Source organism: Heptranchias perlo, chromosome 16, assembly GCF_035084215.1.
Source record: "Heptranchias perlo isolate sHepPer1 chromosome 16, sHepPer1.hap1, whole genome shotgun sequence".
NCBI lineage: Eukaryota > Metazoa > Chordata > Chondrichthyes > Hexanchiformes > Hexanchidae > Heptranchias > Heptranchias perlo.
The window spans coordinates 48,770,002-48,790,905 of NC_090340.1; the positions used below are offsets into that span (position 1 = coordinate 48,770,002).

Here is a 20,904-nt window from a genome sequence, read left to right on the forward strand (position 1 = left end):
CGTTTTAGATTTACTCTTTCTTATCTCCACTGAAATGCTGGCATCCGTGTTAATAACTATCCAATGTCACTTATTGTTGCGAATTCAAAACACGATGAAAATCGTTTTGATCCCCACAGTGCAACACCTTAAAATGGTGGATTTTCTTTGCTTTGTCCTGTAAACCGTTCTGTAAACTCGCTCTCACAATAATTCGATATGCGCGCCTCCAGTATCCGGTAACAATGTAAACAGCGTCTGTCGCTGTGATCGAAACATCACTCTTTAATCAAAGGAACAATGTAGATATCATGATATAAAGCATAAAAGGTTTAAAAATGGTGGTACTCTGTCTTTAAAAATGCTTATACTGTGTGTACCATGTGTCTAGAACGTAATCACCAGTGAGCAGTTTGCCCTACATTTCTACGATCCGCAGCCCCAGTCATTGGTACTTTAGATTATTGTCACACAACATAAAAGGATTAAAATGGTGGGGTTTTGTATGTGTTTGTCCTACTCTACCTCAAACAAAAAAGTACACACTGTTCACAAGGATCGCCCTTTGCAGATACCATTGATGGCGTTCTGCTGCTTTACTCCAATGGCACACACACTGACTAGAATGATCTCGTTGCTTTTTCTTTGATAAACTGCCTACAAAAAGTGTTAAATAGATTCTTAAAATGGTGGTATTTCTCGCCTCTGTTGCTATACCTTTAAAACCACGCAGTGCATCCGCTCTGGTCAGTTTCACCAACTCCATTGACGTCAGTGAAGAGCCACATGATCAGCCAGAGACCAACCAGATGGGAAAGAGTTTCTGCAATGTTCATTGCCTGCCTCTTGTACCAAGATTGTCTTCACTAAATTAAGCACAAGAATCGTGACGTTTCGCCTTTGTCTTTTTGGGAATATCGGCTCCGTTCTTTAATGTTGTTTTGGTTTTAAGTTTTTCTTTTCTTTTTTTGTTTTGGTTGGAAACGATGGCTTTCTTTAGTATAACCCAGTTCTAGGACCAAAGGGGGAAGAAGCTATCGAAAAGGGATCTGTTGTTGGCTGCAGTGAACGACGATTGTCTTTTCTCGCCCTGCTTTCCTTGTTGGGTAGTAGATTGGGAGTGCTTGGAGTGGCTGCTATGGATTTGAACAGCAGTGGCGGCGGCGGCGGCGATCACAAGCAGGGCTCCGAGGAGAGATCCTGCCTGCTGCCCGAGTCTTCGAGTTCGGATCTCAACAAACTGGGAGCAGCACCCTGCAGGCGTGCAAATTACTGTACTAATGGAATGAGATACAAACTGCTGCAGGAAGGGGATATACAGGTGTGCGTGATCAGGCATCCCAGGACATTTCTCAGCAAGATCCTCACCTCCAAATTCTTGCGGAGATGGGAGCCCCACCATCTGACCCTGGCTGATAACAGCCTGGCTTCTGCCACGGTAAGTGTCGACACCATATACTCTTCCTTCATGATGAAGGCTGCTGACAAGACAGAGCCAATACACACTGAAAGGCGTTGTGTTCAACTGCAAAATCCAATGGGTCTGTTGGTGCCTTGTCATTGACATTCTTAACTACTACGGGTTATTTGGTTAAAATCAGTACTGTACAAAAAGATGCACTTAACTAATTCAGGAAATATAAGGGAAGTGTATTAATAATGACAAAATATAAAACACAACGATTATCCCTTCGTTGTCCATGACCTTGTTTCATTCACATCTTTTAATCTCGTTTATTGTGGCCAAGTTTTACTGTTTTAAAAACGAATCTTTTAGCTATTTTCCTCTTTCAGAACCGGGCGTTGTGTTTCTTAATGTAAAAGGTGTTTCTAATAGTGTAATGTTAGGATAAAACGGAGAAGCTCCTAGATTCGAGACAATCAATGGCAGAGGCTAAAAGCTCAGTTATAATGCAGCGTATAGCCTGTCAGTGTTGCATCGGATTGATCCTGAAAATGCCGCCGATTAAACCTGCCTCATAAAACAGCGAGAAGGGAAGTAGATTGAGCTGATCATTCAGAACTGAGCGTGAAATACGAGCTGCGGGCGTGTATGCTATAATAATGCAACATCGGCTGGGAAACAAAAATCATTGTTACAGCATCAAATTAAATGTTGCTTTTCATTGACAAGCAGCTGTGATTTGTTGATGCCAGTATGTGAGTCACTTCAAAATAGTTATAACATGAGAAACCAAGAGGCAGGGAGCAGCAATTCTGTTGTTAGTGATGGAAACGAATTGCTAAGTTAGTGTGGAGAGCAGTGCTATTTGCTGGTCACGGGAGGATGTTTGTAGTTGGGAGATGTATTTACTGTAGCCGGGTTTTGGATTATGAAAAGCAGCTTTGGTGTTATTTCGAATAGACACATCCGGGATATCTAGTTCAGCTAAACGTCTGTTTTTGTTGCATATTGGGCGCATTTTTAGAACTATTCTTGCAAAAGCCAACACTCCATTTTATTTCATTTGTCGCCTGATTCTGGGGCTTGGTGCTGAAATGTATTGGGGCTTTTTTAATGCAGCTGATAATTTTTTTAAAAATGCATCTCTTTCATTCGGAAGCATTTTGATGGGAAATATAAGACGGTGTTTAATTAACCGCAAATTGACTAATACCCCGTTATATTTGGAACATGCTGGGTGATTTACTGCTGATCCTCACGATTTCAGCAGACTGTTGAACACATAATGCCATTGTTCGGTTGTGAACAGGTGAAGCGGCTCAGTTACAACCTATTTCGTTATTTTTCTCCACCTAGTAATAAGAATTGATATTGAAAGTCACAGCGCCATAATTTATAACACCAGCAGATCATATACATTTCCGAATAAAAATTAAGCCCAAAGAGCCGTATAGGATTAAATTAAAATACGCCCATTGTATAATTTATGATTTTAGACTATCTTTAATGGTCTTACTACTGCTATTTCAAGCGAACACGCACTGCAGTTCGAGAGTAGAAGTCTGTACAGCCGCCAGTGACAGTTACTGTGCAGTGTAAAGTTTTTTTGTGTTCATTTCCGATGTACCCAAGGTTCCCTGGCTGAAGTTAAAGATGGGGACATTCTTGTTAAGCGAAGACAGAATAGCGTGCAATTAATAAGATGAAGTATATCCCAGTAGTTGATATTATAACTAACAGTGGTCAGTTCTTGCAGCTGCTTGTCGTATCGATCACGTTTCAGCCGCATTGCCGCAGCTTTCACAATGTTTCAAGATCTGTGCCCGACACTTGAACACAGTAATTAAAAACGGCTGAACAGACCGAAGGGGTGTGTAAAGGATATAGAGTAAAGCGGAGAGCATAACATCTACATATCTCCATTTAATTTCACTCACTCCGTTATGAACAGATCTACATATTTCCTTCAAGACAAAAAATTGGAATACAGAGTAATTATTAGAAAGCATTTCATTTTTAAGACAGCTTTTATTTTTTAATTAAATGTTTAACATCAACTTAAACGATACCCAATCCCTTGCATTATATTTTATTGTAAGTCATTTAAATTAATCTGATAAAATCACATCGATTTCAAGATCGCAGACATCCATTTACTGTTTAAACTCCACTGATTTTAAATTACTCTGATTTTCTCTGGGTTGGAATACAATCACAAACCTGACCAAATGTCGATCAATGCCCAGTGATCAAATATTTCACCTGATTATTAAATAATGGCAAGAATTATACTATCAAAACTTTATTCCTGCTACAGAATTTCATCTACGTTGCAGTAGACTATTGTTACAATGTAGTTTATAAAATCAGATAGGGATCAAAATTAGTCATTACGTTGAACAGCCGCGATATTTATTTTTTTAGAGCAGGACAAATCTGACATCTCAAAAACAACTCGTTGTAAGTGGTGATATTTTGCGGAATTAGCTGATCAATTTTAAGAGTGCGTGGGTACTTGGACCTTTTTCACTGTCAAAGGGGTATTTTGACAGATGATTATTACACTATTGGAAAAAAAACATTGGAGGATGAATGAGCCTCTCTGGACATTTGGGGAATAGAATTAGTATTTGAGAACTTGATGTGTCCCATTTATCGATATCTTCTCTACTGTGATCTGTAATGCTGATCAATTTCACGCAGCTCCACCTGATCCATCGCTACTCCCAAGTGCCTACCTTACTGGAGCTCCACAGTATGTCTTTAACCCGGGAGTGCCCATTGTGTAGTGATTTTTATACTGAAGTCCATTTGTAACTGGAAACGGTGGGATGTTTATTGAAAACTCATAGTTAGGGTACTTCAATTGGTGTTTTATATACCAATGGGCATGGGTTGATTCTTACTTTAAATTTTAATATTATCTGATAGGATTCACTTAAAACTGTTGCAGACGTAGTTTTAAAAAAATTAACTGCATGTGTTGCAGTTTTTCTAACGAATGGTAGTAAGAATGGGCAAAATGACACATGCGACGACTAACAGTCAGCCAAACCTTCCCTGAGCATAAGGTATATATTCAAATACATGTTTGAGGTCTCATAAAGAACCCTTTGATTGATAACAATATTTAAGAAGACCTTAATCCTTTATTTTACCCTATCTAAATTGCAAACTGTTTCAAATTGGCCTCAGATTTTCTTTAGTGCGGTACCGCATTTCTACACATTCGGTGGGAATAGCAGAAAATAAGTTCCATTCTTCATTAACATGGCAATAGAATGTCATTATATATGGGATGATAAGCATCTAAAGATGTTTAAATATTTTGATTATGACAGTATTAACGGAATTCCACAAATCTGGCCGTTTTCTTCAAAAATTATTTTGTCCCGTGAAAAATACAACGTGAATTATTTTCCCCGTTGATTGAAGCTGATTGTTACCATTCGGGTTCGTTGTTTATATTCACAGAGAGAGAGGGGATGGATTACCAACTGTGGGCAGAGGCCCAGAATAGTTGATGGGTTGCGTGGTATCGGAGAGTTTCTGCTTCTTTACTTCCACACATTGTGATGTTGACTAAAATAAAAGTGTATTGGATTGTGGACAAAGATTAAAGGTTTGTTTGAGAATCACTGAAGCTACCCGTCCCACTTCCATAATAACCACCGTTTCATTACAATTTTGCTTCGGAACTATCCTGGAAACACACCCAGAGACTGGGAAAAGTCATATGAACTTTAGATAGAGTGAAGTCTTCTTAAATACTGTTATCAATCAAAGGGTCTTGCTGAGCGCTACAACCCATTGAACATATTGAATTCATTACTGTGAAATAAAATGATGCGTCACTAAAAGTTGTAATATGAAAAAAGTCCGAATTCACTGTTTCAACTTGCTGTATTTTTGTCTCTCTTGATATCTCAATGGAATCAATTGGGGCTGTAATGGGGTAGACATTGCTTGCAACAGTGCTGCAACCTGTACTGTGCCTCTCCAGGTGAAACACCATTACCTTAACACAATGCCTTTTCATCATGCCTCTGTGCTGCACATTTATCTCTGTGTGTCTGAACCCTTATTCTTGCTAAAAGCTTATTTAAAATGAATGATAATCATCAATAGCAGCTGTGAAGAGAATTTGAGAAAATGGTCTGAATAAAGGCTTTTTAAAAAAAGGTGAAGTGAAACTAAGCCCATGGCCTGAAATGTCTTTTGTTACTCTGGCGGCTGCGCCAATTTTGGGGGAAAAAACCAATTTGATATGTATTGTAAATTTTTATTTTGAACACTGAGGTTTATTGAAGTCTAACCAACACAATGTACCACACCTCTGAGTGATAATGAAAACAGAACCTATTTGCTGACTGCGATTTTATGGTTATTGGCGAGTGGAAAGAATACACTGTTGAGAGTTATTCATTTCCCTTGGCAATAACCATAATCATGATTAAAAATATGGTTGTACTTCATATACCACACATTGTTTGGTTTATTCTGGTGGTGATATATACTCTGTCGATTTAAGGCTCCACTGAGTTCAAAACATCATAAGATAAATAGTTTTAAATTTTCATAAATTACCTGCTCATCAGCATCCATTTTTTCTCTACAATATACTGTGAATTGTAAAGTAATAAATCTATTGAGAAGTTCAACCTGACTTTTAATTACACTTTTTGTTAACTTTTTTTAAGCTCTCTTTACAATGGGTGTCACTCCATAAACTCTGTGTTCAATATCAGTGAATAATGTAGAAAAAATAATTTAAACTCTAAAAGATATCTTTCATCTCAGCCATAACGTATAAACAGAAAACATGCTGGGGGTGGATGGTTTACAGAAAAAGCCTTGTGTCACTGCAGCACACAGGAGATACTTGGCCTGCACTATTCTTATTGTTATTTATATGTATCCGGAGTGCCTTTCTGCTACCAGTTGATGTCTTAAGTGCAGAATGTCATTTTAAGAAAAGGTGCATAATGCTTGTGGAAATCATGTACCAAGGTTGTGTAAGTGTAGAAAAAAGATCGGTGCAAATTTGTCTGGAACAACATAAATATTAGTTACAGGCTTCTGACTAAAGAGATTTTTTCTTCAAGGAAAATTGTGTGATGAAGGCAGAAATTAAACCTCTGCAGCTTTTGTAGATATAAACATTTTAGAACTGTTAGTTCGAAGATTTGTTTGGTGATTTTATTTTTGTGCCATAGAGGAAAGAAAAGTTAGCACTGGTGAAGGAATACTTTCTTATTTCAGGTATCTAGTGCCAACACTGAGCAGTCAGGTAAAGCACCCTCTATTCTGAAGCAACACTGCACCTTAGCTCCAACTTCAGAACAACACCCCGAACTGCACAGCACCTTTCGTTCCTCTGAGGGAGATTGCTCATTTATGTGAAATTAAGGGCACTAGAAATTGGTTTAAGATTACCCAAGCCAATTTCACATAGAACCCTTACAGCCAGAAAAAAACCTCAAACCATTATCCAGGGCTGGATTCAGACCCATGCCCTAAAGGTGAAAGGACTGTGTGCTAACCTACTGCACCACCCAATCCCACTACTTCAAATGTAGGTCATTATTTAAATGCAAAAAGTGATTTGAAAGAAAAAAGAATCAGTAGATCAGAGCCATTTCCCAATTAATTGATGTTGATCCCATGTGAGTGTCTGACTTTGAGAGTCTGTTCGCAAGCTGCACCACACATGCAAAAACGTATCTCACGTTGTAAGGAAAGAACTTTTGAAAGGAAAGAACTCGTGGTTTATGTGCATATACTGAATAAAATTGTCTGAAAGTATTACCCAAAGATATTGTTTAATATCCTGGCTTTGCTAGATTCCTGAGAGACCATTGCAATAATACAAATCACAGATTTTTTTTAAAAAGCAAAAAATTAAAGTGAAAGTAATTTTAATAGAAAATAAAGGATTTCTCAGTTGACAAATACACTGTCAAGTGCAGAACTGACCTGAGCACAAAGATTTCAGGTAGGATTTCTGGTCTGTGCTTAGTTACCTAATTTTAGCTGGTGAAGCGGTAGGGGTGTTACAATTACTCTTAATGTTCCTGGATTAGAGAGGAGGAAGAACCAGCCAGAGTTCCTGATTCCTATTCAATGAATCCTGCTGGAAAGTGTATGCATGCGTGTCTGGTTGTGTAGATATCTGGGTAAAGACAAGATCAGATGTGGATGCAATGCCTCCCATGGTGAAATAGTCCACAATGCTCACTCTTTAGGTCCACACATGAAGAACTGCTATGTGGTTGATATACAGAATGCGTGTGGAATTGTACTTGAGCATGAGTCAGCGCCTTCAGCAGAGAAGGAGAGAAAATTTTGGAAAAATAAATAAGCAACAGTCACAGTCTCGAATTGTAAAAAAAAGGCCAATTCATAATTAACAGAATAACTGTTAAAAAATGGCCATTTTATGTATAATTTCACATCACGTGATGAAATGTATAGAAACTAATGGATTGTTTACAAATGGTTTATGACCAGTATTGTTAGTTTACATACAGTACATTTTATTGAACAAAAAATACAATAAAGCACATAGCAAGAAGCTGGAGCAGCGGAGGACTACACACATGATAATTTAATAGTGTCACTATTATAGGGTTATAGTGGACAGGTTCATGGTTTTAAGAAACAGTGACTGCTTTGTTTTGGACAGGTTATTGCACATCAGAATTATTAAGAATAACATTCATTTAAAGATCCTCTTAGTTAAATGCAGCAGCTTTATTAAATGTTAACTAGGCTTTTATTAATTTAGAACTTGTCATCTGCAAGCCCCAAGTCTGGTACATGTTTTATATTAACACAAATTTGAAGTCCCAAAACGTTGAATCACTTTCAAACACAACCTGGAATCTAATATTGTATTTGGGTAGCTTTTAGCTATTTGATAAGTTAATATTCTTGTAGGCTGCCTTGTGTACCTTAAACTAACAGTAAGATGATCCACACCAGAATGCCTACAGCCATAACTAAAATTACTTGACCTCTGAACTGCATTGTGGTTTTTAATAGTTCAACATGTGCTCTTTTGTTTCTCAAGAGAAATGATCAGACTGGATTTAACACTAAACCGCTGTGGAAAGCTGTGATTTGTTTTGTAAGGAGGACGCCTATAGTCATACCATTCATTTCAAAAACTTCATTATGGAAATTCATCCATTGTATTTTGTTCTGGTGAGGTTGTTTTGATAATTAACTAAACCTTCTCAACTATTTGTATCCCCTGGGGACATATTGAGATTATAGTTATAAAAAACCAACACTGATAACTTAAAAAAAATCAAGTATATTAAGTTTCAACTTGCAAAACAAAATATAAAAGCTAGAATTGTTCCTTTGAAATCATGTGTGGTTTGTTAACCACCTTTGTGAATTCAATTTCTTTATTAGCCAATGTCTTCAATTTGAATTCTGTCTTCACATTCAAATGTATGTCGTATGTAAGCATTCAGAGAGACATTTTACGCCAACTGCTCACCAGGATTTTTCAATTTATTTGTTTTTAACATTTTACTATGTTAAAGGAGTTATATAAATGCAACTTGTTGTTGTTCCCAAGATGTGGGCAACACTGGCAAGACTGCATTTATTGCCCATCACTAGTTGACCTGAGAAGGTGTGGATGGGTCATCTTCTTGAGTATCAATTGTTTTTACAACTGAATGGTTTGCTAAACCACGTCAGAGGACATTAAGAGTGTACTACATAATGTAGACTAGATTGGATATAGGTGGCAGGTTCCCTTCATTGAAGGACATTAAGGAACAGTTGAATTTTTACAACAATCAAGCAGTTTTCATGGTCTTTTTTTCTGGTGCCAGTCCTCAAATTACCAGATTTATTGAATTGAACTTCATAATTTACCATAGTGTAGCACGTATACATAGGAATGATCATCCTATTATGAACTAACATTTATGCCCAGAGACATGCACAATCGGGGTGCAAAGAAAATACCAGGCTTAAAAGATTGCAGAATCTTGGGCATAAGTGAGTTACGTGCGTAAGTACAATATGCCCAAATCTCCTTGATCTTTTACAATCAACCAAGGTCCCTCTGATCAAACATATCTCCACCCACAATAATGGTCACGCCCCCAAGTTACAGAGCCTTATAAGCAAGTTTCCTGCAATTGCACATGCTCAGAAGCTCTCTTCAAATTACAACCAGATTTTCAGATGCAGCAGGAAACAAAGTCATTTTTCTGGTCTTTTAATTACAATGTTTTGAGCGTTTTAAAAAATTTATCCTGACTGAGACCTATACTGTATTTTTTGTTTCTTTAAATGCATTTTCATGGCATAAGCCACGTTAAAAATTGAAAAGCTTCCCTGATTGCAGGTTCGTAAACATACTGTGCCTAATGTGCATAAATGATGGTGAACTGAGTTGAAACTTGAATTCTTATACTCAAAGAAGATATGGTATGAGTTCGATTCTTTCCTTGGGCCCTGATTGTTTACGCTGATTTCTGCGGATTTCTGCTCATTTTTATGTTGTATGTTAATGAGGTTGGCAGGAAATTTGAGCAGAATATGACATCCGCAGAATGGGTGTGGGAATGAGAATAATTTCGGTTGCAGTCTCGCAGGAAATTCCAGGCCAATGCGTTACACATGATTCAATTAATACAGAGATAACCGGTAGCAATTTATTGGCACTTTTTTGCAAACTATATCTGAAATATTTCCACGCCATCTATATATTTTTACTTAAATAGTTTTTTTAATCTCCCATCTTTGGCATTTCCAGTTCAGAAATGTAATTTTTATCATGCATGGTAGTTTTCAGTCTTCTTAAAATGGGTGATTGAGTCTACTTATATTTTGAAAGCTTGGCCTAGAATTTCGATGTTTTTCAGGTGCTAAATGGGTGCCTATGCTTCCAATATGGCTGGCAGGAAGCGAACACTCATTACAAGCCGGAAGTGCGCCAACCGTCATATTGGTATAGACAACAAAAAAGGCCCGCGCCTGAAACAGACCCTTTGCATATACATAAGGGGACAAGCCTCTTTGCCGGCGAGCTGCCTGGGGATGCTCAGCAGATGTCTGTAGCTCGCCAGTCTGATGTTAATGTGGCACGTGGCCCAACCAATATCGGGTGGGTCTTGGGCCTACCCGTTCTGGTGTAAGGAATTCCTAGACCCATATGTTTTGCTTTGCAATCATTGTTTCTGCCAGCTCCCACCAAATGACCTAACTGGCATTTAAAACAGGAATAATCAAACACTTGGCAATACCTTTGTTTAAATATACAACTCATATTTGCTATATTTTCTATGTTAACCAGATGCTGCCTTTTAAAATTCCCCTATCATCAACTAGTTCCCTCCTATACTAATTAGCATAAATGATGGCAGCATTTATATACTACGAACAAATACCCACAAGAGCCTTCACTAAGACTACCATTAAAGGGCTATTATCATCATGTAAAAGTATTGGGAAGACATTCATTTACTTATAAACATGTAACATGACATAAAGCTCACTTAAATACGATATACCACATGCATGTTTGATCATCCTGACGACATGGCCAGAAGGCTCTTCTGCCTCCCTAAGAACAAAAGGGTTGCCAAACGTTTCTCTTCATGAGAATAGTTCCCCTTTTATAGCTGTTAATTAGTAGAAATCCTACTGGTAATTCAGCACAAATGCAAAACTAGAGCCAGGAGGGCTATTGCAAAGATGTGGAAAATACATGGGGATGATCATCCTGTCATTAACTGACCTAGTTATTAGGAATATTCAAGAGTCAGAGTTCAAATTCACCTAACTGGAACTGATCAATAACGTTGACAGGTCTGCAACCTCCCACAGCATTTGTAGATCATTATTAATCTGTCTTGTCCAAAGTGACCATCAGATAATGTGCCAGTGCTTTTCCATTGCTTTTCATGACTCCAATTGGTGCAAAACTGATTGCAATCATTTAATGCAATGTTTTTTTAGCCAAGGTACACTCGCTGCAGATGTGATTCACAAGTGGCGCACTTAGAAAGTCATTGTTTTAGCGTCAAAGGAGAATCAAACATACGTGACTTGCCAAAGTTATTAGCATTACAGGTAAGTCCTGTTTATATTCCGTCAGGAGCATGCTTTAAACAGATAGCTACTGGAAAGCTGTTAGTATTAAGCTGTAACATTATAAACATAAATATTTTACATATTTCTATCGCTTTGTAATATACACAGTTTGCAGGAAACCATAGTTAAGTATGGCTTTTTTTGGAGGGGTATATCTAGTGGAAATAAAGTATATTTTTATTTTTAAATTTATCCTGGGAACAACTCAGAACTTAGTGTTCTATTTTTCATCATATTGCTTTAATTCCACTCTTTAAAATGTATTATTGGAACTGTACAGAAAATTATGTTTTATAAATAGGGGTAGGCCATTTGAGCTACTGAGTCTGCTTTGCATTTTGTTAGCCACAGTAGTTCTATCATTTTAATCCCAATTCCCTTGTCTTCATATCCCTTGTAAACAATTTTACAACACCAAGTTATAGTCCAGCAATTTTATTTTAAATTCACAAGCTTTCGGAGGCTACCTCCTTCCTCAGGTGAACGATGTGGAAGGAGGAAGCCTCCGAAAGCTTGTGAATTTAAAATAAAATTGCTGGACTATAACTTGGTGTTGTAAAATTGTTTACAATTGTCAACCCCAGTCCATCACCGGCATCTCCACATCATTCATATCCCTTAATACACTTGGAGAAAGTCCAGTATGGATTCGCCAGGCTGATAATTAATAAATATCCATCTCCCTTTAAACACTGCAATTGATATTGCATTTATAGCCTTGTGATCCACATACTCACAACTCTTTGCATGAAGGTATTTTTCCTGGATTTTCTTTTAACCAGTTTAGCTTGAATTCTGAGATTATGTCCCCTTGTTCTGGATTTCCTGACTAGTCCGAAGAGCCATTCACTGTCTACTCTGTCAATTCTGAACAACTGGATCAGAGGACCCTTGACTTCACCTCCAGGGAACTCGCCCAAGTTTACTCAGTCTCTCATCATAACTCAGCCCCTTCATCCCAGTTATATCATTCCTAAGGTGGGGCACCGAAAGCTAAATACAAGCTCCCAAATAAGGTCTAACACTTTTTATAAATCTACTAATACTTCCTTGTTCCTATATTCTAAACCTCTTGCAATGAAGCCCAGCATCTCATTTGCCTTTTTGATTGCTTTTTGCACCTGTGATCTATCTTGTAATATGAATATACCTGAACCCCTAAATAGCTTTGTTTATATGCTCCCTAGTGCTCCCCAATTTAGATTATACTCCCATCTGTCATTCTTACATCCACACTTTACATTAAACTGCATCTGCCAATTTTTTACCTGCTCGCTTAATCTATTGATGTTCATTTGCAATCTTCTGCTCTCTTATTCACAATTCACTACACCTCCTAGCTTAGCATTATCTGTAAACTTGATATACTCCCAACCATTTTGTTACCCATGCTACAGGTTGCCACCAATTTCATGCACCTCAATTTTAACTAGCCATCTTTTGTGTAGAGCCTTATCAAATGCCTTCAAAAAATATTTGTATATCCATTGATCCCCCTCTATTCACCTTAGTGACTCTCAAAGGACTCATTACATTAGTTAGACACGACATATCTTTCACAAAACCATCCTGATTTTCCCTAATCACTTTCCCGAGTGCTTACTTTAGTAATTTTCACACTACTATTGTTACTTGGTTTGCCCATTCCTCCTTTTTTGAATAAAGATGTAATGTTCTCTGCCTTCCAATCTCCCAAACCAAGCATGCTTTGGAACATTATAACTAAAGCATTCCCTAATTGTCTCACCTATTTTCTTTCAATACCCTCCATTGTTGTATAGAAAGTATGTTATTAAAAATGTGGAAACAGTTCTGAAAGGATAACAAATCTGATAGACAACTTTTGGCACTGTCACTTACTAGCCTCATTAAATTGCGTTATTCCAAAGAGACAAAGATCATTCTCTATTTATACTTGAGCTACATCTCGACTGATAGGTTTCTTTCAATACGTTAAGCCACCCAGTGATTTTTATGCACTTGGCATCTCACATTATAGAAACAGCATAAATAATTTCAATGGGATTGAATTTGCAAAAAAATCCTGTTGGCCTTTTCATCAGCTAAAAAGGTAACTGCAGGGGAGATAAGGCATTAGAACTGCAAGTGAAGATTTCAAATAATGTCATTAACCACCAGAGTGAAGTTTAAACAATTAGTTGATAATTTTAATGAACACAGATTGGATTACAGCCTGTAATGCCTTATTATATATTCTGGCAGTCTATGATTTATATGCTTTTACCAACATCTTAAAACATTGGAACTGAGCAGTTATGAGGTTACGGTAGTGTGACATAAGGGAAGTGGCATTATGGCTGATTGTAACACTTGACTTAAAGGATAACAGTGTCATCTGACACATACTTTGGCGTTCGACGATTGTTAACGTTGCTGTAGTTGATACAGTAGAATGTATTCATGAAAATAGCTTTTTATTAATGCAATTTAAAAAAACATTAATTTTTTTCATTACATAATTGCTCACTACCATATTATCTGCAAACAGAAACATTTTTGTCACATTTTAAAAGCTCACAACAAGTTAGCTGCTGTACTTTTCGAATACTGGTTTTATTAAACAAGTCGCCCTAACATTAATTGTTTTCATGCAGTGACACCATACACAACTGCTTTTTGTATGGCTCAGAATATGACAGGTTGTACAGACGGGGATTCCTGGTACTGTTTTATTTTGGTTTACCAGCCAAAAAACTGACAAGTATGACATTTGCAGGAAGTCAATGCCCTATTCCGCCAAGAAACGTTTAAGACAAAGTAGTTTCAGTAAAGTTTCTATAGAATAAATTGCTTTTTTTGTTTTCTGTGGTGATTTGTTACTGCAGACTTGCATCTATCTGCTGGTTTGATAAGCAAGTGATAATAAAGTGCACATATTTGTAGAAATAAAAAGTGACAATTGGAAGGTATTAAATCGTAATCTGTAGAATCACAAGCACCAAGAAATGGATATGTCAGAAAAATAGTTCCCCTCCCCAGTCAAACCACTGCTTTAGAAGGGCGTTGCCATCTAGATTATGAAGAGGTTGGTTGCCGGAAGTGTACAATCAGTCACCTTGTGCACCAATGAAAGGCACTGCCTCTTCTATAGCCACTAGACTATCACAGAAATTGGATCTTACCTGTTAGTCATTCCTAGTTGTCAGCAACATCTGGTTTTATCACGTTCCTGCTGACAGCATCACCCACGCACAATAGACAAACAAATGGATACAATCCCAATCCATCTTCTCCATGGCACTGACCTTAAAGATGAATCATTTGAGTCATCCAAAATGGCTCAATTTAAGCTTTTGCCCAAAAGGACTTGATTATGATTCTATTTGGAGTTTATTCCTAGCATCCATTGTTGGTATAGAGTAGATAATAATATGCAATTGGCATAGTAATCTTTAACATTTTGTACCATTTGAATGTTGAAATGGCATTTGGACATAATTGGGTGCATTTTAACTACCTATATAAAATGTCACCTGTTCCTCAGGTGACCCTGCTTAATCTGATAGTGAACCAGGAAAGAGACTACACCTTTTGTTTAATAAGCAGAACTATTGCATCTGGTGCGATCATTACGCTGTATGTCTCAGTCCAAATTACAACCTTATTTAAACATCAAACTGAATATTTCATAAGGGGATAGTTTACATTTATTTGTCAGTCATTTTGTGGACATAAAGGGAAATTTTCGTCCTTCCTATTTATTGGTGTGTATATGTTGAGTCATTCTGTGCAGCTTTCAGTTTGAATAGATGATGCATATGGGAAAGTAGGTGGTTGGCAGTGGTGTTACATGGTGATAATTCAATCAAGTGTGTCTTTTGATAAACTCCAAGAATGAAGCTCGAGAGGTTTATGAGCATCAGTACTACCACTGGATTGGATCACTACCCTAAAACCACTGCCAAACATTTACAATATTTAATAATAATTTTAAAAATGCCATTGAAAAAAACCTTTTTATTGTTATGTGGTGGCATTGCTAAGCATGATGCCCTTGGTGTGACATGGATGAAAGGGTAATAAAGATAATGACGAGATAGGAGCTGAAGGTAAAGTGTAATTCATGATGCTATACACCTTCATATATCGAACTATTCCTTCGATTTATCCTGAAGGAGCCTGGATCATCTGTACCAGTTTATGACTCCTGATGTGGCAGACAAACCTTTTGACTGCACTGCTCCTTTGCTCCACCTGAACTGTGCGCTTGGAAAATTTCCTACCAGTAACGTTAGGGGTTAATGCTTGCACAAGTGATCTGGGATCCTCCTAGGAGATATCTAATGTACACCTCCAGCCTCTGCATCACACATGAACATACGAAATAGGAGCAGCAGTAGGCCATATGGCCCCTCGAGCCTCCTCCATCATTCAATAGGATCATGGCTGATCTTTGACCTCAACTCCACTTTCCCGCCTGATCCCCATATCTCTTGATTCCCTTAGAGTCCAAAAATCTATCAATCTCAGTCTTGAATATACTCAACATCTGAGCCTCTGGGATAGAGAATTCCAAAGGGGTCAATTTTAGGATGGCCGAGCGGGTGCGTTCGTAGCGGGGGGGGTTCCTAAAACTGGGGAATCCTGGAGCGGGTCCGGAGCCGGGCTCCAACCCGCCCACTTCCGGGTTCCACAATGACGCGAATCGGTGCACGCGCTGCCCCCGCATGCGGGACTCCCACCAAGGGTGTTCATGGAGAACCTCATGAAAGGGTCTTATTGCACAAGCCAGTCAAGATTGGCCAAGACGTGGCGGTAGTGGTGACAATATAATATGTAATGTGAGTTGATCAGAAATCAAATATAAGTAAAAACCATGATGAACCCTCAAACGCCCTTGTGCATCCCCTTCATGCTCACGACAAGTTTGCCTTACGCTTCCTACAACACATGTGATGCATGCCCTGTGGCTGCAGCACAGGTAGTGGCAGGTTGGGTGAGGCTGACTATGAAAGAAATGCATGAGAGGGTGAGTATGAGACAGAGCCATGAGATTGTATGAGGATTGGGTTGAGTGGCAGTAGTGGGATGAGTACTGGGGAGGTGAGGAAGTGCAGGTAAGATGAGGATGAGGTTTCAGTGGGTGTGAGGAGTGATGTGATAGAGTAGTGTTGGCAGTGCAGAAGGAGATGTGGGGTGGGGGTGGTGATGTGGCAGACAGAGTGTAGGGGAATGAGTAAGAGTACTCACTTCGGCTGACCTGGTTCGGTCATTGAAGTGCCTCCTGCACTGTATGCAGGTGCGTGATATGTTGGTGGTGCTGGTGACCTCCTCTGCCACCTCGAGCCAGGACTTCGTGGTGGCAGAGGCAGGCCACTTCCTCCCGTCTACCGGGTGGAAGATCTCCCTCCTCCTCCTCCTCCTCCTTCTCACCCCATCCAGTAAGATCTGGAGTGAGGCATCATTAAACCTGGGAGCAGCCTCCCCCCTGGGCTGCTCCATGCTGTAATTTTTCCTATTTTCTGCAGCATCAGTCAGTGGAGGACTGCCCCTTTAAAAAGGGCTTCTCCAGCTGACAGCCTATGATGCGGGTGCGCAGTCCGCCCGCTGCGCAGCTTTCCAGCGCGAAACCCGGAAGCCAAGGTAAGTGGCTTCAATTTACTTACGATCACGTGGGGAACCCACCGATTTCACTGGCGGGTTACCCACGCGCCCAGTCGACCCCCCGCTGCCAACCCGCTTCCCTCCTAATATCGGGCCCAAAGATTCACCACCCTCTGAGTGAAGAAATTCCTCCTCATCCCAGTCCTAAATCGCCCGCCTCTTATCCTGAGAACATGCCCCCTCGTTCTAGACTTCCCAGCCAGGGGAAACAGCCTCTCTGCATCTACCCTATCAAGCCCTCAAAGAATTTTATTCACAATCGAGCATTACTAGCTTTTTGTTGGTAGCAAACTACTGGGAAATATATTACCCTGTATATTATTGCTTAATTTGGCATTGATTAAAAATAATGCCAGCACATATTGAGCAACATGTGGAATAGTCCCATATGTGTTAAAATTATCGAGCTAACAAAAGTACATTCAAATTTAAGGACATTGGGCCTGGTTTTTAGGGCTCGTAGATTTTCCAGGAAGGTAGAAAGAGAATGGAAAATTGTGGTAATGTTCCAACAGTTACAGCCCAACATCCCTCTGCCCAGTGATGTTTTTTTAGTATGTTGAAAAACATTTGTGATTTTATTTAGATTTTAAACAAAGTGGAAACATTGCCACTCAAGTCACCAGCTATTGTCCTGACCAGTGTTGTCATTTGAATGTGTATTTTTTTTATTATTAAATTTTCTAAGTAGACAGTTTGTTTATCTTGTCATCTTCTGTGGAGGAAGGAGATTGATGAGAATGGTGTTCATTTGTGGCTTTCAGATCATTAAGTACAAAATTCACAAGTCTTGAACAAGGTTTGTCACCAGAAAAGGCTAATTTTTCCCATAGGCTAATGGACATGTGGAACTGATCCCCAGTGAAGTTAGTTGATTTGGGGTCAATTGGCACTTTTAAAAGAGAGCTGGATCAATACTAACTGAGAACAAAGACTGAGGTTTCTAGTGATATTAATTCACTGCTTGATTGCTTTTCAGAAGAGATGGGGAAAGAACTTATTTTTTCCTTAAAGTATGGATCAACAGATAGTGGGAGGTGGGGAGGGGAAGTCCACAACAAAATAATCCTATGTTGAGTCTACTTCGAGCCAGGTTGATGGCCTGAATAGCCTTTTCGCACTTTAGACTTTATATCCATTCATTATCCTAAAATCATCTGCAATGTGGATACTGAAGAAATAGTGCAAGAATGCTGAAAAAAGGCAGACTTGGAGAATACTGCAACTGTTCTGTAGAAATTTATTGACAAAGACCTTCAGAAAATTGTGCCATTAAAAGTTCTTATCATGAATCTTTTTAAATTTCCTCTTTAAGCAGTTTTGTAGAATGGTTACCTATGACAACAATTCTTAAACTCAGAGCATGATGACCTGGCACACAGTATATGTTTGTCGAAGAGTGTTCCTATATAGTGTTTTTTTTGTGTATGAGGTTGATGGGCAGTATTATAATAATGGTAATGACTTGTTTTTACTTGTTAAAAGCACAGCCACTGTGGGTTATAAATCTGGCAGAATTTTTGACAAGCTCCACAATGCATTCCACTTTAAAGCTTAAATAATCAGCTCACCAGCTCACCATTATTAACATAATGAATACTATGTGCTGAATAAGAATACACAAGAATGATCACTAATTTATATAAACCTGTGAACCATCATCAGAATTGATCAGGCTACAGCTGTGAAATGATTTTTTATTGCTATTATTTTTATTAAATGTTTAAAGTGTATATTTGCGGTGGATAGGGGGGTGATTGCCAGGGGCATTCCATTTACGGATTAGTTTTCGAGTCTACTGTGATTCTCAGTGCTGAAGCTAATTGTCCATGTGCTTCTCTTTCTTAACGTTTGTTGATGTGCACACAAGTGGATTCATGATTCTGACATCATTACCTCGGGTTTGTTGGGAAATAAACTGCAGTTAAGTGGCAGGAAGTTCTAATTCTAGTATACGTTGGATCCTTCCTTCCTCTTTTTTAAAACATTTTTTTAAAACTTGTTTTCTCAACAGAAGCGTGGTATTTACTTATACATTCAAAAGATATCCTACTGCACTTTATTTAGCACTACTGTAAATGTCGACATGGCCAGACCCACATCCATATTCCTAATGTAGTGAGCAGTTAAAGCACATTTCATAGGAACATAGGAACAGGAGTAGGCCATTTAGCCCCTCGAGCCTGTTCTGCTATTCAATGAGACCATGGCTGATCTGTGACCTAATTCCATATACCCGCCTTAGCCCCATATCCCTTAATACCTTTGGTTAACAAAAATCTATCAATCTCAGATTTAAACTTAACAATTGAGCTAGCATCAACTGCTGTTTGCGGAAGAGAATTCCAAACTTCCACCACCCTTTGTGTGTAGAAGTGTTTCCTAACTTCACTTCTGAAAGTCCAGGCTCTAATTTTTAGGCTATGTCCTCTAGTCCTAGACTCCCCAACCAGCGGAAATAGTTTCTCTCTATCTACCCTATCAGTTCCCCATAATATCACCCCTTAATCTTCTAAATTCCAGGGAATACATCCCTAGTTTGTGTAATCTCTCCTCGTAATTTAACCCTTGGAGTCCAGGTATCGTTCTAGTAAATCTACACTGCACTCCCTCCAAGGCCAATATATCCTTCCTAAGGTGAGGTACCCAGAAGTGAACACACTACTCCAGGTGCGGTCTAACCAGGGCTTTGTATAGCTGCAACATAACTTCTACCCCCTTGTATTCTAGTCCTCTCGATATAAAGGCCAGCATTCCGTTAGCCATTTTGATTATTTCCTGTACATGCCCATGATATTTTAATGATCTATGTACATGGACCCCTAAGTCTCTTTGGACCTCCACTGTTTTGAGCTTTTTACCATTTAGAAAGTACTCTGATCTATCCTTTTTAGGTCCAAAGTGGATGCCCTCACACTTGCCTACATTGAAATCCATTTGCCACAGTTTTGCCCATTCATTGAATCTATTAATATCTCTGTAATTTTATGCATTCATCTACACTGCTTACAATGCTGCCTATCTTTGCGTCATCGGCAAACTTGGATATGTGACTCTCTATCCCGTCATCTAGGTCATTAATAAATACAGCGAATAGTTGAAGCTCCAACACAGATCCCTGTGGGACACCACTAGTCACATCCTGCCAATTTGAATACCTGCCCATTATCCCTACTCTCTGTCTCCTGCCGCTCAGTCAATTTCCTAACCAGCTCGATAATTTGCCCTCAATTCCATGAGATTCAACGTTAGCTAACAGTCTGTTATGAGGGACTTTATTGAATGCCTTCTGGAAGTCCATATAAACAACATCCATAGACATTTCCCTATCCACTACTTCAGTCATCTCTTTAAAAAATTCTATCAGTTTTGTCAGGCAAATCCATGCTGGCTCTCTCTGATCAGCTGAAAATTTTCAAGGTGTTCATTCTCTCTATTATATTAATTATAGACTCTAGTAATTTTATGACAACAGATATAAGGCTAACTGGTCTATAATTCCCTGGTTTCCATCTCTGATTTTGAGCCATCATATCAGTGTGGACTTTCCATCTGTACGGTCTCAGTTTTATTACTCCGTTAACAAAGTAACTAGAGTGCTCAAAGGAGAGTGTAGAGATGCAAACAGGAGGAATTATAATAGTCATGTACATGGTACATATACACATAGCACTGATACCAAGCTCAGTGGCATTTTGTGATAAATTGATACTAAATTGTTAATGTCCGTTTCAATACTAAATCATTTTTTTGCCCGAGTGGGAAAGGAA

At 38.7% G+C, this 20,904-nt stretch overlaps 1 protein-coding gene across 4 annotated transcripts in view; it reads left to right on the forward strand.

Moving 5' to 3' along the window:
* Positions 1-787: 787 nt before the first annotated feature.
* cmip (c-Maf inducing protein) overlaps positions 788-20,904 on the forward strand; it is a 208,830-nt gene continuing 188,713 nt past the window's right edge. For all 4 annotated transcript variants that reach the window (XM_067998093.1, XM_067998094.1, XM_067998095.1 and 1 more), the window contains exon 1: positions 788-1,417. In XM_067998093.1, the coding sequence (XP_067854194.1) occupies positions 1,118-1,417 (300 nt within the window). In that variant the 5' untranslated portion in view covers positions 788-1,117. The remainder of the gene's footprint in view (positions 1,418-20,904) is intronic.